General features: G+C 41.7%; 1 protein-coding gene across 1 annotated transcript in view; it reads right to left on the minus strand.

Annotated features, from left to right (window-relative positions):
- LOC126235674 (UDP-glucosyltransferase 2-like) overlaps window positions 1-2,822 on the minus strand; it is a 112,861-nt gene extending 110,039 nt beyond the window's left edge. The window contains exon 1 of the mRNA XM_049944400.1: window positions 2,691-2,822. Within this exon, the coding sequence (XP_049800357.1) occupies window positions 2,691-2,730 (40 nt within the window). The 5' untranslated portion in view covers window positions 2,731-2,822. The remainder of the gene's footprint in view (window positions 1-2,690) is intronic.
- Window positions 2,823-16,060: the final 13,238 nt, after the last annotated feature.

Here is a 16,060-nt window from a genome sequence, read left to right on the forward strand (position 1 = left end):
AACCAAAGGGATGAAATTTACCTGAGCTTTGAGCGCCTGAAATGTGTCTGACCAATATGGTAGCATGGTCTTCCCCCATCTCGATGGAGGTGCGAGGTGACCTGAAGAACGGCCATGTTTCAGCACTCTGGCGCTGGATTTTGTGTTGGTAAGACCTGTCTTAGGTGTGCTCCGTAAAGACAAAAGAGTGGAGAGAATGGTATGGATGTGAAATACCTAAGAGTAGTTTGGAATAATTATTTCTCTATTTCAGGAACTTTTGGGGGGAGGATTAAATGACAGGCAGGTGATATTAAGGGGATTGTAGTAATCTTCGGAAGTGACCAACGGTCACAATGAAACCACGTGTAGCAATAAGTTGAAATACTTACGAGTGCTAGTGTTAAGGTGAATTACTGGTGTGTGTACTATAAGTTGGAAATATTTAAGAAATGGCGTGTGCAGGACTTGAAATTAGAGACGAGTACTTCCACGTGGTGAGTACTGTGTGAGTCTCAATCTGTTTATGAGACACACTCGCGTGTGTGACGAATATGTTCTTAATAGTACTTTGCGTGTTATGTTTCCGTGTGACGATTGAGAGAGAAGCAAGGTGAGTGAGCCGTCTATCCAGCAACGCCACTTAGCTTGCATTGCACAGGAAGACGTGCATATGTCCTCCAGAATTCGTAGTAGGAAAGAAAAGTTACGAAGTGGGGCAGTGTCGTGTGAAATTGTGATTAATATTAATTGAATTGGGAAAGCTGAAAGTGATGTGATTCTAACGTTGTGACTATTGTTTGTGTTGTATTCTATGTTGCCAGTGTGATGTATTTCATGTAATTTAAGTATGTGTGGTTTGCATGGGAGAGTAGCAAGTTGGTTCAGAGGCAGTAGGTTATGCATGTTCCTTTTTGTACCGCTCGGTCTGGAGGAAATTTTCGTCATGATGGATGTGAGAGCCGAAGTGTGAGATATAGCAAAAGATCCACCATCCTATCCAGAAAGTGCACTGTAGCGTTAGATAATTACGAGACCATAAGATAGAGAATCACCAATTTAAAGCCATGCCCACTGGGCGGAGTTTCTCATGTGTATTTATTGTATACAATGTAATAATAGAATAATAGAATTTATCAGAATAAAAAAGATAGTGAAAAGAATAAGATTGGTGGCCTTTTTCTTCGAGTAGTGTGCAGTCATGATACCCAGAATTTATAATGTGTGCGCCACTCATATTCAGTGCGATGGTCACGTGTCGATCAAAGCCGTTAAATAAGAAAGAAAATGTGGTATTGCCAGTGCGTAGTGAACAGTCAGAGTTGTGTAAATTACAAATAGTCAGATGTGAGCTATCCGTTTCCGTTGCGTAATATTCAAACATGAGAATAATTTGTAGCTTAATTGTTAGTACTAGAGTTCATAATCAGTCATTGATGTTAATAAATCCACTCGCTTGGCAGACCACTCATCTTGCAGGCCTGACTGCTTGATGCCACAGTATGAGCAAGGCATGTGGGTGCCTCTCAATAGGTGTTGAAAATTATGCGGACATCGTTGTGCGCACCCTGTCATCGTTTTGAAGTTAATATGACAAAGTTACATTGCTTGATTTCTATGTCTAATGTTAGGCAGTTAACTGCTGTCATGGTTGACATCCATTCCTTGGGGCAGCAGGAACTTTTTATCGTGTTGGTTTAAAAACGTTGATTCGGAGGCTGCATCAGCCGTTTGCAGATCTTCATTATAGCTTACCATATTTCACACTAATCTTACACGTACGTTGTTTCAAATCTTCGTTATTTTTATGTGTCAGTTTTAATTCTATTCAGCTTCTGTTTCAGTCACATAAGTTTATACAAAGGGCACAAGATAGCCCAAGCATTTTAAATGAAGGGAAATTCAGAATAATAATGATTTGCTTAATTGTGAGATTTCAAAATCGAGACAATAATAAATCAAATATAATAATAAATAACAGGATCTTTCTGTAATTTGATGTCCAAAGATAAGATTTATGTAGCTCTTCAAGCTAATTTACCTTACATAACTACTCGTATAATTGTCTCTGCTTACACTGCAGACTGTGTAGAACCTCCGTTTTCCTCATTTTACTGCCTCATAATGGTAAACCAAATCCGGATGTTGTCTGTTATGGGTTATCAGTGGGACAGATCGCCAAATTCGTCTTGATTGACATGATAAAAGATGAATATATTATAAATTATTATCTGAACCCGTGTAAAACACCGAATCGCCTAAATATTGAAAGTTTCTCTTCACTTTTCTAATAATATTAGTGAGTTATAGCTACTATAACACAATGGTGGCACCATAAATAGAGACAGAAGGAAAAAGTGTCCGAAAACACCGTCTGGAGTAACATGGTATGGAATTGAAATGAAAAAAATTTCAAATGTGGAGAACAAGAATAAGTGTTGGAAACGTAAAATGAAAAGGTACTAAGCTGATTAACGAAGGCGTAAAGTCTGCGATAAAGTCTTACTAAAGGAAGGGGCAAGTTACTGTGATTTCTGCTACGATATCCGCTAAAAGTAGTAGTAAAAGGCGAATACGGTAGAGGAGACACAGGGTAGAATATAATAAACATATTAAACAAGCTGGTACGTGCAGTAGTTACGCAAAAATGATTAGGAACATATATGAAAGACATCAAACCAGACCCAAGCTGGAGAGCAACTGTGACTTACCGTTCATTGTAGTCAGGCTTCGGCGGTAAAATGAACGCATGTTGTATTGTACGACAGCCTCAAGTCACAATAGTACATCCACAACCTACGGCAGCGGAATTCTCTGTGTGATACAGAGGAGCAGAGTATTTTATTGGAACATGTTATCTACGATTACTTAACGGCTTCCCTCTTCATCTTAATCCGCGACAGCTAACACTTAGCTGATAGGGATGCGCGCGTCATCCTGACACTGCAGATTCCTTCGAACGCGACATGACATTCGTTTTTTGCCTCAGATACCCACAACGGATAATTTGGGGTGATTTAAAGTGCCAATTAAAGTCCTGTGAAGCTTGTATAGTTACAAAAAATAATTGTTCAGATAAAACGACTTCTTTTCCAAAAACAGACAGCCATTTGAAATATTTACTCACTCAGCAAAGCCTGATAAATGTTTTCGTCTGCTTGCAGTACATAGGCCAACACTACCTTGCCCGTTAGAACGTTTCTACATAATCGCAGACATGAGCTTTCTTGAATACTTTAAATCAAGATCAAAATTCAAAGTGGTCTGAGAGTACAGCAGTGTTCGTAAACATTGTAACATATTTAAAGGATTGCCACAAAGAACCTGATCTTGGAAAATGCGCAGGGCTTTGATAAAGCAATAAATAATTATGAAAACAGAGAGGCGGTGTGTAAGCAGTGCCATTAGGACTCTCGCTTGTGTTACCAGAAACATCGGGATTGCGATAAGATAAATCATGGAAAGTTCAACATTAGTTTCTTACATCTGTCTTAGATAATTTTGATCCTTTTCGTCGAAATCTTGGGGTGTGTAAATGTGCAGGCTGACCGTTTACAGATTGGTAAGTAAAGTAGTAGCTTAAATTTTATAAAAAAGATAAAACATTAATCTTTGTCTGTACTCAAACTATTTTAACAATGAAGTAAACATGTTTGTGGAGTACACTACCTACACTATCAGTGACTGTTTCAATGTTAGTCTACAGAGCATGTCATCCAGAGTCATGATTTCAGATTAGAAACAAGATTTCTTTTTCTGTCTGTCATCCGTTTTCTGTTATGATTCCAGTAATCAGAGATTTCGGAGGTAGCATACTGAACTTTCCCTTAAAGTTGCAGAAAGTTAGTTAAATAGCTTACATATGATTTTTCGGTTTTGCGATTGTGAAAGCAAGGTAACTGTATGTCTTTCGCCAGTCTGACATTTGGTTCAAAAAAATGGCTCTGAGCACTACGGGACTTAACATCTGAGGTCATCAGTCCCCTAGAACGTAGAATTACTTAAACCTAACTAACCTAAGGACATCACACACACATGCATGCCCGAGGCAGGATTCGAACCTGTGACCGTAGCAGTCACGCGGTTCCGGACTGAAGCGCCTAGAACCGCTCGGCCACAGCGGCAGGCCTGACATTTGGTGGCAATCAATTTGTTCGTTATGGTCTACAGGCACTTCATGCCTTTTTCACCCAGTCCAGATCACAATGAGGGAGGTTCTCCTTGTGTTGCTAAAGCCCCCTTGATTCAATGCTACGATGACTATGAGTGGCTACAGCGAGGTTGACTGACAACACTTCAGGGCTTAACGTCATATTGAATTCTTAACTTGTACAACACGCTGCTTTCTAAAATCACCAGTGAATCTTTACTGACGTAAAAATTTGCATGCTTTACAATGCAGGAGTAATCAGTATTGCCAACATTTGTCACATCATTTTAAAAATTTCTTAACAACTGAAATGTGTTTCATTTTGTTTCAGTCTATCATTACGCTAAATTTAACTGTCTACGTTATATGCAGGATGTTCCAAGAGGAATGGTCGATCATTCGAAGCCGAAAAGTCATGCAAACACTGGGCTCTAAAACTCATTCCTTGTGAGCTATGAGCCGTTGTTCATCTACGCTACTGTGAAACACATCTCTTCCACTGAACAAGTACTCATGGCTCTTAAGGTATGCTTGCATTTTAGAGCACTTACATGTTACACATTTTTTGATTCTACTGATCGTTGCTGTCATATCCCGGAATATTGCTATTCCTTTTGTGATATCCTGTATAGAATTAGCGACCGTGATTCAAGAGTTTGGCCTCAGATATATGACAGTTCAGGTCTGATGTTATCATCAGTTTTTCTAATTCTACTAGATTTCAGCACTACAATTAATTATGATTTCATATTTACTTTTTCGTTTAAGTTACCAGAACCGTAAACGATCAGGCTAAACCATGCGGCCTTTTATGAAGGCATCTTGTCAGCTGTCCAGTAAAGATGTACTAGGAACGTAGTATGAAGAACCAATGCTAAAAAAAGCAAAACATTTCCTCTATGATTACACCTCCACACTGCGTAATACGTAACTTGCTGGTTGTTTCTAGGTGGTAACATCTCTTCATTGTATAATTTCATTCATACCTGTACTCTGCAAACTAATGTGAAATGACTGGCAGCGAGTGCTCCTCATTATATTGCGTGGTCCATTGATGGTGACCGGGCCAAATATCTCACGAAATAAGCATCAAACGAAAAAACTTTAAAGAACGAAACTCGTCTAGCTTGAAGGGGGAAACCATTTGGCACAATGATTGGCCCGCTAGATGGTGCTGCCATAGGTCAAACGGATATGAACTGCATTTTTTTAAACAGGAACGCCCATTTTTTATTACATATTCGTGTAGTACGTAAAGAAATATGAATGTTTCAGTTGGACCACTTTTTTCGCTTTGTGATAGATGGCGCTGTAATAGTCACAAACGTATAAGTACGTGGTATCACGTAACATTCCGCCAGTGCGAACGGTATTTGCTTCGTGATACATTACCCGTATTAAAATCGACCGTTTACCAATTACCGAAAAGGTCGATATCCTGTTGATGTTGTGATCAAAATGCCCAACGGGCGTGTGCTATGTATGCTGCTCGGTATCCTGGACGACATCATCCAAGTGTCCGGACCGTTCGCCGGATAGTTAGGTGTTCAGCCACATGTGAAACGTCAACCATGACTTGCAGCAAATGATGATGCCCAAGTAGGTGTTTTAGCTGCTGTCGCGGTTAATCCGCACATCAGTAGCAGACAAATTGCGGGAGAATCGGGAATCTCAAAAACGTCGGTGTTGAGAATGCTACATCAACATCGATTGCACCCGTACCATATTTCTATGCACCAGGAATTGCATGACGACTACGAAGCGTCATTCACCAACAGCGGTAACGTAAACCGGCAAAATATGCACTATTAGGCAACGGAAAATCCACGATCGCTGCAACAAGTGGAACATCAGCGACCTTGGCGGGTTAATGTATGGTGCGGCATTATGGGAGGAAGGATAATTGGCCCCCATTTTATCGATGGCAATCTAAATGGTGCAGTGTATGCGGATTTCCTATGTAATGTTATACCAATGTTACTACAAGATGTTTCACTGCATGACAGAATGGCATTGTACTTCCAACATGATCGATGTCCGGCACATAGTTCGCGTGCGGTTGAAGCGGTACTGAATAGCATATTTCATGACAGGTGGATTGGTCGTCGAAGCACCATACCATGGCCCGAACGTTCACCGGATCTGGCGTCCCCGGATTTCTTTCTGTGGGGAGAGTTGAAGGATATTTGCCGTCGTGATCCACCGACAACGCCTGACAATATGAGTCAGCGCATTGTCAATGCATGTGCGAACATTACGGAAGGCGAACTACTCGCTGCCGAGAGGAATGTCGTTACACGTACTGCCAAATGCATTGAGGTTGACGGACATCATTTTCAGCATTTATTGCATTAATGTGGTATTTACAGATAAACACGCTGTAACAGAATGCGTTCTCGGAAATGACAAGTTCACAAAGGCACATGTATCACATTGGAACAACCGAAACAGAATGTTCAAAGGTAGCTACGTTCTGTATTTTAATTTAATAAACCCTACGTGTTACCAACTGTTCGTCTAAAATTGTAAGTGTTTGTGATGATTACAGCGCCATCTATCACAAAGCGAAGAAAGTGGTCCAACTAAAACATTCATATTTCTTTACGTACCACACAAAATGTAATAAAAAATTGGGGTTCCTATTTTTTAAAAAGGCAGTTGATATCCGTTTGACCTATGTCAGCGCCATCTAGCCAGCCAACCATAGCGCCATCTGGTTTCCCCCTTCAAGCTAGAGAAGTTTCGTTCTTTGTACTTTTTTCGTTTGACGCTTACTTCGTGAGATATTTGGCGCTGTCACGATCAACAAACCACCCTGTATACGTATTAGGGTTCAGTTGTATCCTATTCGCGGAAGATGCGCAAGAAGAAAGATTTTGAAATGGGTTCAGATTATACTTCGTGGTTCTTATTGGAGCAATGCATTATACGGTCTGTACTGGATTTTGAACTTGTTTGTGTACGTCTTTGCGAGATAGTTGCGTAACGTATCCCAGCGGCAAGCGGCATCCAGTTCAGGTTCCAGCATCTCAGAGACAGCTCGAATATCGAATGTATGACCATTCAAAAAAAAAAAAAAAAAAAAAAACGAACTTAGAGCAAGTTAAACCTAAGTAACCTAAGGACAGCACACACATCCATGCCCGAGGCAGGAATCGAACCTGCGACCGTAGCGGTCGCGCGGTTCCAAACTGTAGCACCTAGAACCGCTCGGCCACACCGGTCGGCCTGTGACCCTTCGTGCTACTCTGTATACGCTCTGTATGGCCTGACATTATTATCTGGTATAGATTCCGCACACTTAAGTTATATTCTACAACAGATCACACGAATACTTGTAAGTAGTCCTCACTGCAAACTCACTGCATTTTCCTAGTATCATAGCAAACAATCGAAGCCTGCATATGCATTATCTACGACTAAGGCTTCGTCATCTTTCAATTTCACATCAACACACAGTATCACATTCCGGTATGAGTTATCTAATTCCAGGTGTCACTTGTCAATGTTGAAGTAATAGGATACAAAAGTTTTTTCGTTTTGTGGAAGGCATAGCTTCACATTTATGGACATTTAAAGAAAGTGATCAATTTTTGCACAACACTGAAAGGGTACCAGGTTCTGCCTGAATAATTGCACAGCCTTTTCCCGGCATAACTTCATTATAAACAGCTACATAATACGCAGAAAGTCGGCGGTTACTATTAATAATGTTTTCCATGTCTTTAATAGGCGACATGAACAGTAATGTTACAAAAACACATACTCAGTGTAGTTATTCCTGCATCTCTCCATGCAAGATATCATGCTGCGTGCTCCTTATCGAGATATCCTCAGCATAGACACAAAATTCATTGGAAACCAGATGTGATTTTAGTATCGTTAATAAGCGTCTGTGAGGGACCGAGTGAAATGCTTTTTGAAAGTCTACAAATACACTAATGGGCATTAAAATGGCTACGCCAAGAAGAAATGCAGATGATGTACGGATATTCGTAGCACAAATATATTATACTAGAACTGACATGTGATTACATTTTCACGCAATTTGGGTGCATTGAACCCGAGAAATCAGTACCCAGAACAACCACCTCTGGCCGTAATAACGGCCTTGATACGCCTGGGCATTGAGTCAAACACAGCTTGGATGGCGTGTACAGGTACAGCTGCCCATGCAGCTTCAACACGATACTACAGTTCACAAAGAGTAGTGACTGGCGCATTGTGACGAGCCAGTTGCTCGACCACCATTGACCAGACGTTTTCAGTTGGTGAGAGATCTGGAGAATGTGCTGGCCAGGGCAGCAGTCGAACGTTTTCTGTGTCCAGAAAGGCCCGTACAGGACCTGCAACAGGCGTCGTGCATTTCCTGCTAAAATGTAGGGTTTCGCAGGGATCGAATGAAGGGTAGAGCCACGGGTCGTAACACATCTGAAATGTAACGTCCACTGTTCAAAGTGCCGTCAATGTGAACAAGGGGTGACCGAGACTTGTATCGAATCGCACCCCATACCATCACGCCGAGTAATACGCCAGTATGGCAATGACGAATACACGCTTCCAAAGTGCGTTCACCGCTATGTCGCCAAACACCGATGTGACTATCATGATGCTGTAAACAGAACCTGGATTCATCCGAAAAAATTGCGTTTTGCACCCAGGTTCGTCGTTGAGTACACCATCGCAGGCGCTTCTGTCTGTGATGCAGCGTCAAGGGCAACTGCAGCTATGGTCTCCGAACTGATAGTCCATGCTGCTGCAAATGTCGTCGAACTGTTCGTGCAGATGGTTGTTGTCTTGCAAACGTCCCCACCTGTTGACTCAGGGATCGAGACGTGGCTGCACGATCCGTTACAGCCATGCGGGTAAGATGCCTGTCATCTCGACTGCTAGTGATACGAGGCCGTTGGGATCCAGCACGGCGTTCCGTATTACTCTCCTGAACCCACCGGTTCCATATTCTGCTAACAGTCATTAGATCCCAACGAACGCGAGCAGCAGTGTCGCAGTGTCGCGATACGATAAACCGCAATCGCGATAGGCTACAACCCGACCTTTATCAAAGTCGGAAACGTGATGGTACGCATTTCTCCTCCTCACACGAGGCATCACAACAACGTTTCAGCAGGCAATGACGGTCAACTGCTGTTTGTGTATGAGGAATCGGTTGGAAACTTTCCTCATGTCAACATGTTGTAGGTGTCGCCACCAGCGCCAACCTTGTGTGTATGCTCTGAAAAGGTTATCATTTGCATCTCAGAGCATCTTCTTCCTGTCGGTTAAATTTCGCTTCTGTAGCACGTCATCTTCGTGGTGTAGCAATTTTAATGGCCAGTAGTGTACTACAGCCCCCTGCTTTCCTTGCCGTCATCTGAGAAATACGCGAGTTCTGAATCGGTGTAGGTTGGCGCATGGAGATAATTCTGTTCAGCTGTCTCATTATGTTTCAGTTTATAAAATATTATAAGATTCAGCAACAGGTCGACGTCAATATTTTGTAGATCACTTCTCATAACCTTCTTGTGGACTGTTTCTTTCGGCCTATTCTTCAACCCACCTTTTGACAGATGCCCTCAATTCCTAGCCTTGGTTAGGTTAGGTTAGGTTATTCCCTCAAGAATTCGGGCTTGGTGTGCATCCGCACTGAGAGAATTGACCTTTGGTGACCGTCGCCTTTTTGACATAGACATGCATTGTCTTGCCTGTTCTTTTGGACACGTCAGAAGTAACAGGCACTACATACCTGCATCAGAATGAAATTAATAGCAGTAGTACTTATCTTTCCTGAGGTAAAGGAATAAAACTGATAATGTACGCCTGGATATTTCATGGTCTAGGGGTATCGTTTTCCTGTTACAATAAAAACGCCCTTGGGCCCGATTTCGAAACGCTCCACCGCTTAAATTTTGATTAATAATCTGCGTTCTCGGTCGAAGACTTCCGGCGTAAGAAGTCATCCTCACTCTGCCAACGGCCTTGTCAAAGAGGGCCGAGAAGCGGACAGAGGTCCAGGGCAGTCTTTTGTCCTGAGGTGCGAAACTGTCCCTAAAGGTGGAAGGCTTAGCAATGATCAATGGCATGAGGACGCAGAAGGAAATTGAAACTATCGCTTTAAAGGGACATCGACAGGACATGTGGCCTGTGATCTCTCCATTGGCAAAACAGTCAGGAATAGTCCCACATTCGCATTTCCGGAAGGCGACTGTCAAAGGGGAGGTGACCCTCACAAGAAGACTGAATAACCAACGAAAGGATAAAGTTGTACGAGTCGGGGCGTCGAATGTCAGGAGCTTGAATGTCGTAGGGTAAATCTGGAAAAGGAAATGCAAAGGGTCAATATGGATATGGTAGGGGTCAGTGAAGTGAAATATAAATAAGACAAGGATTTCTGATCAGGTGAGTATAGGGTGATATCAACAGCAGCAGAAAATGGTATAACGGGACTAGGATTCTTTAAGAATAGGAAGGTAGGGCAGAGAGAATGTTACAGTGAACAGTTGAGTGATAGGGTTGTTCTTGTCAGAATCGGTGACAAAACAACACCGACAACGATGATTCAGATATACATGCTGACGTCGCAAGCTGACGATAAGAGACAGAAAGTATATGAGGCTATCTAATAGTGTATTTTGACTAAAGTTCAGTCTTGATCACACCATTTATGTTTCAATGATATAGGTAACCGGTTTCGGTTATTTTCACACAACCATCATCAGACCTGTGGATTAATTTTAGGAAATACTAGAAACCAATCTTTAAATAAAATGAAAGTGTCTAATGACGTCAAAATTTAACAACATAAAATAAAATTAATTATACCGATGGCTCCCTTAGGATGGTAGGCGGAGCTCTCCTCGGCTGCTACGAAGTCAACTGATGGTTATGAGTGCTGAGCACGAGCCTCTGCATATTTCCATTTTGATGTAACTCCGCACTTAAAGATCTCTCATTATTTTTGTTACGATTTGTTTCGCTGTTATGTCAGAGAATGTGATACCCGCAGGTAAAAATGTTACCACGTTACTTTTGCGAATACAAACATGCAGATCAAATGAAATGTGCTAAATTCTATTGTTAGTTCATTCTGCCTTTAACTCGCTGCAGAAAGTATGGCGCAGTGGAATGCCACAAGTAATTGAGATAAGATAACAGTACATCCTCTTGTTTCAGTGTAAATTATTGCGTTGTGAGAAGCTGTAAGTACGATGATAAAATTTCTAATAAAGTAATAAAAACTGCTCACATTCATTAGATGAAGTGTGTGTTAACATTTCACAGTGTGAAAATAATAATTTCTAGATACATTACTTTTTCCTAGACATCCAGACTGCAGTGTCGTTTCATACGTTAACATAGACCATACGAAAGGCATCACTTGCCAAACGCTTAGAGGAATAATCGATTATAAACAAAAATTTCTGGCACTCGATATCGCGAACGAATATGACGCGTCCGAACGTTGTGTATCTTTTAGCTACTTCCGTCAAAATTTAACCTTCCTATGTCGCATTTGAAACTTCACACTATTATCTTCACATGTACGTAATGGGTTGTAGGTTGGTGGTATGTAAATAATGTCAGCGAGTAAGGTGCTATTATTAAGAAGCCCACCTCATTTTCAAGAATATCAACACTTAACTCTAATACTGATTAACAGAACACGTATAGGGCCACATATTAAAGCCGTTAATTTCCCATAAAAATCACAGGCAGTTCATACTCATACAGCAAATTGAGAATTCACTGAAATTGAAAAATTGAAGAACCATTTTTTTCAGCATAAATAGCACTGATGAATTCCTTATACATCAACAGATGGCTGGCTTCAGTTTTTTAATGTGCCACTCACAACTTGGAGAATTGAAATAAGGCCTGTAAAATATCCATACATCAGATTTCTCAAAGCGACAACGAACTGACCATCAGGCCGCTAATTAAACATTTTTGCCTCTGTGAAGTTGATTCCATGTATATCAGCGTGAATCGTGAGTCATACCGTCCACTACCATTACCTTCGTGTCAAAGAACTTAAAGAGTATTGCAATCGAAATTTTGTAACCCTTTGTAAATATGCGGTTATTCCCATGACAGTAGAAGGCATGAAAATACACAGATGAGCCAAAACTTTATCACCATCTGTTTAATAGCATGTTGCTCTGCTTTTCAAACACAGTACAACAGAGATTCTGCTTGTCATTGGTTCTACAAGTCGTTGACGGTATTCCTGAATATGTGGCACCAGATGCCTGAGCACACGTCTAGTACTTCCCGTAAATTACGAGATGGTGGTTTACGAACACGCAGCTGGCGCCCGATGTGTGTTCCAGTGGGTACAGATCAGGCTCATTTGCTGGCCAAGACATCAATGCGAGTTCACTATAGCGCCTCTCAAAACACTGTAGCACGATGCTGCCCTTGCAACAAGGACAGTTGTCCTGCCGCAGGAGGGCTTAAAGCATGAAACGATGCAAGTGGTCCGCAATAATGTTCACTTAGTTCACTCTTGTCATGATTCCTTCGATTACTACCACAGATCCCATGGAAGGCCAACTCAGTGGACCCCATAACATAATTCTGCCGTCACCGGCCTTCATCTGTGTAGCGGCCCATGTTTCACGCAGCCACTCGCCTGGGTGGTGGAGTGTAGGGACCCAGCCATCGACCTGGTGCAACAAGGACTCATTCGACAGGCGTCACGTTTCTACTGATCCACGGCGAAAACTCAGTGATGCACTGCCCACTGCAATAGTAACTGATGATGTTGCTGGGTCAAAATGGAAACACGAAGGGGTCTTGTGATGTGGAGCTCCGTGTTCAACAATGGCTTTTGAACGGTGTACTCCGAAACACTTGTGCTCACACCATCACTATATTCTGTCGTCAAATCTGCCGCTGATGGCTGCCTGTCCTGGGTTACACAGTGAGGGATCCTTCGACTGAGTTTTACGATGAGACGAGGTCGTCCAATACCATACATCCTACTCGGTATTTCAGCATCCTTCAACCACCTTCCGTAGATGCTCATGCCAGTTGTAGCCAACAAGCGACCAGCTTCGCCGTTTCAGAGATTCTCGTTTCCAGCCGCTGGGCCACAACAATGTGTCCTTTGCAGGAACCGCTTGTTGTTGTTGTGGTCTTCAGTCCTGAGACTGATTTGATGCAGCTCTCCATGCTACTCTATCCGTGCAAGCTTCTTCATCTCCCAGTACCTACTGCAACCTACATCCTTCTGAATCTGCTGAGTGTATTCATCTCTTGGTCTCCCTCTTCGATTTTTACCCTCCATGCTGCCCTCCAATGCTAAATTGGTGATCCCTTGATGCCTCAGAATATGTCCTACCATCGATCCCTTTATCTAGTCAAGTTTTGCCACAAATTTCTCTTCTCCCCAATTCAATTCAATACCTCCTCTTTAGTTATGTGATCTACCCATCTAATCTTCAGCATTCTTCTACAGCACCACATTTCGAAAACTTCTATTCTCTTCTTGTCTAAACTATTTATCGTCCAATTTTCACTTCCATACATGGCTATACCGCATACAAATACTTTCAAAAAAGACTTTCTCACGCTTAAATCTATACTCGATGTTAACAAATTTCTCTTCTTCAAATACACTTTCCTTGCCATTGCCAGTCTTCATTTTATATCTTCTCTACTTCAACCATCATCAGTTATTTTGCTCCCCAAATAGCAAAACTCCTTTACTACTGTAAGTGTCTCATTTCCTAACCTAATTCCCTCAGCTTCACCCGACTTAATTCGACTACATTCCATTATCCTCGTTTTGCTTTTGTTGATGTTCATCTTATATCCTCCTTTCAAGACACTGTCCATTCCGTTCAACTGCTCTTCCAAGTCCTATGCTGTCTCTGAGAGAATTACAATGTCATCGGCGAACCTCAAAGTTTATATTTCTTCTCCATGGATTTTAATACCTACTCCGAATTTTTCTTTTGTTTCCTTTACTGCTTGCTCAGTATACAGATTGAATAACATTGGGTAGAGGCTACAACCCTGTTTCACTCCCTTCCCAACCACTGCTTCCCTTTCATACCCATCGTCTCTTATAACTGCCATCTGCTTTCTGTACAAATTGTAAATAGCCTTTCGCTCCCTGTATTTTACCCCTGCCACCTTTAGAATTTGAAAGAGAGTATTCCAATCAACATTGTCAAAAGCTTTCTCTAAGTCTGTAAATGCTAGAAACGTAGGTTTGCCTTACCTTAACTTTCTTCTAAGATAAGTCGTAGTGTCAGTATTGCCTCACGTGTTCCGCTTATATCAGTGGATTTCCGCGTTTGCCACCCGCATCCTTTCTAGAATAACTGCCCTTTCGTCTCTGTTCCGCTTACATTCCTTCCTTATTGCGTCACGTGCCCGCAACACGGCTACCAGGCATTCAGTCTCGCGGTCGGCAGTAGTCACAAAGTTTCGGCTCGTCAGTGTAAGTGTGTAATATAGGGAATCGGTTATTTCTGTAACTATGAATATCCACTGGCTGATTCTTTACTCCAGGTGAGCTATGTCTCTACCACGCGCTCAAAATGTGAGAGATCAGATGATGGTGAGTGTGAATATTCAGTGGTCGATTATTTACTCCAGATAAGTTATATCTCTATCACGCAATCAACATGTGAGAGATCAGATAGTGAGCGTGAGCTCAGGAGAACTTCGGAATCCACCAGGGACATGTTCCATATGACTGTGAGTCACGTATCAGAGAATGAATGTTATTTACACATATTTCTGTGCAACGATAACACGTCAGCTACAAGTAGCTGATATGGGTTATCTATAATTATTTACCAATGTCACTCCCGAGACTTACATAACATCATCTTCGTGAGTAGTGTGAAGTAATCACTTATCATTCGATTGTGCGTGTACAATGAGACACAAGCCATTTATCGTTTAGCTACATTCTGTTCTAAATAACATGGTTTACCATTTAAGTCTTCTTATAACTTTCGTACTTGTGTTTCCACATCTTCTTCTTTTGGAACTGATTGAATGCCGGCCGGGGTGGCCTAGCGGTTCTAGGCGCTACAGTCTGGAACCGCGCGACCGCTACGGTCGCAGGTTCGAATCCTGCCTCGGGCATGGATGTGTGTGATGTCCTTAGGTTAGTTAGGTTTAAGTAGTTCTAAAGTCTAGGGGACTGATGACCTCAGACGTTAAGTCCCATAGTGCTCAGAGCCATTTGAACCATTTTGATAAACCTGCAACGTAAGCAAGATAATGGATGTGTAAGAATTGAATGGCGTGTAAGAATTTTTGTCTGCAGTCCTAAAATATTTCATCTCCCAAGCCTCCGTACTGTATCCACAATCAACAATCTTATTTACAGAAATTGGTTGTAACATGGCATTGTAATTGCGGCTACCTTTTTCTAATTGTACTTTTTTAATTGAAGGAGTAATTTTTGGAGCTAGTTTTGCGGTGACTAGTATTTTAACCAATTTTCTCACATTTCAGAGCAGAAAGGTAAAACAGGGATGAAACTGACGCAAATGAAATATTCATAATTTTAATTAACATTATTATGTACGGCCATCTTTCTGTAAAGTAAAACCAGTAAGAAACTGTCTTCATAGCACAGTCGACATTATTTTCAGCTTAGTTTTAATAAATTGGTCTTTCTATTTCAAATAACGACCAGCGTCTTGGAGTTGACGTTGACTGTGGATATTGTATCACAGACACAGTCCCTTTGACGGTTCAGAGATGTCACTAAATCTGCCCAAAGATGTAAACAACCATTCATGAACAGCGCCTATTAGACGGAGGGGGTCCGACAGTCGATCAGTTCCAGAAAGGAGGTACACAGCTCGTGTTGTCTATAGTTCAACAGTTCAAACATGTCTAGACGGTGAATACCGTGGTTCGATCGTGTCCGCATTGTTACTTTGTGGCAGGAAGGGCTCTAAA

This window comes from Schistocerca nitens, chromosome 2 (genome assembly GCF_023898315.1).
Source record: "Schistocerca nitens isolate TAMUIC-IGC-003100 chromosome 2, iqSchNite1.1, whole genome shotgun sequence".
In the NCBI taxonomy this organism is placed as follows: Eukaryota; Metazoa; Arthropoda; class Insecta; order Orthoptera; family Acrididae; genus Schistocerca; species Schistocerca nitens.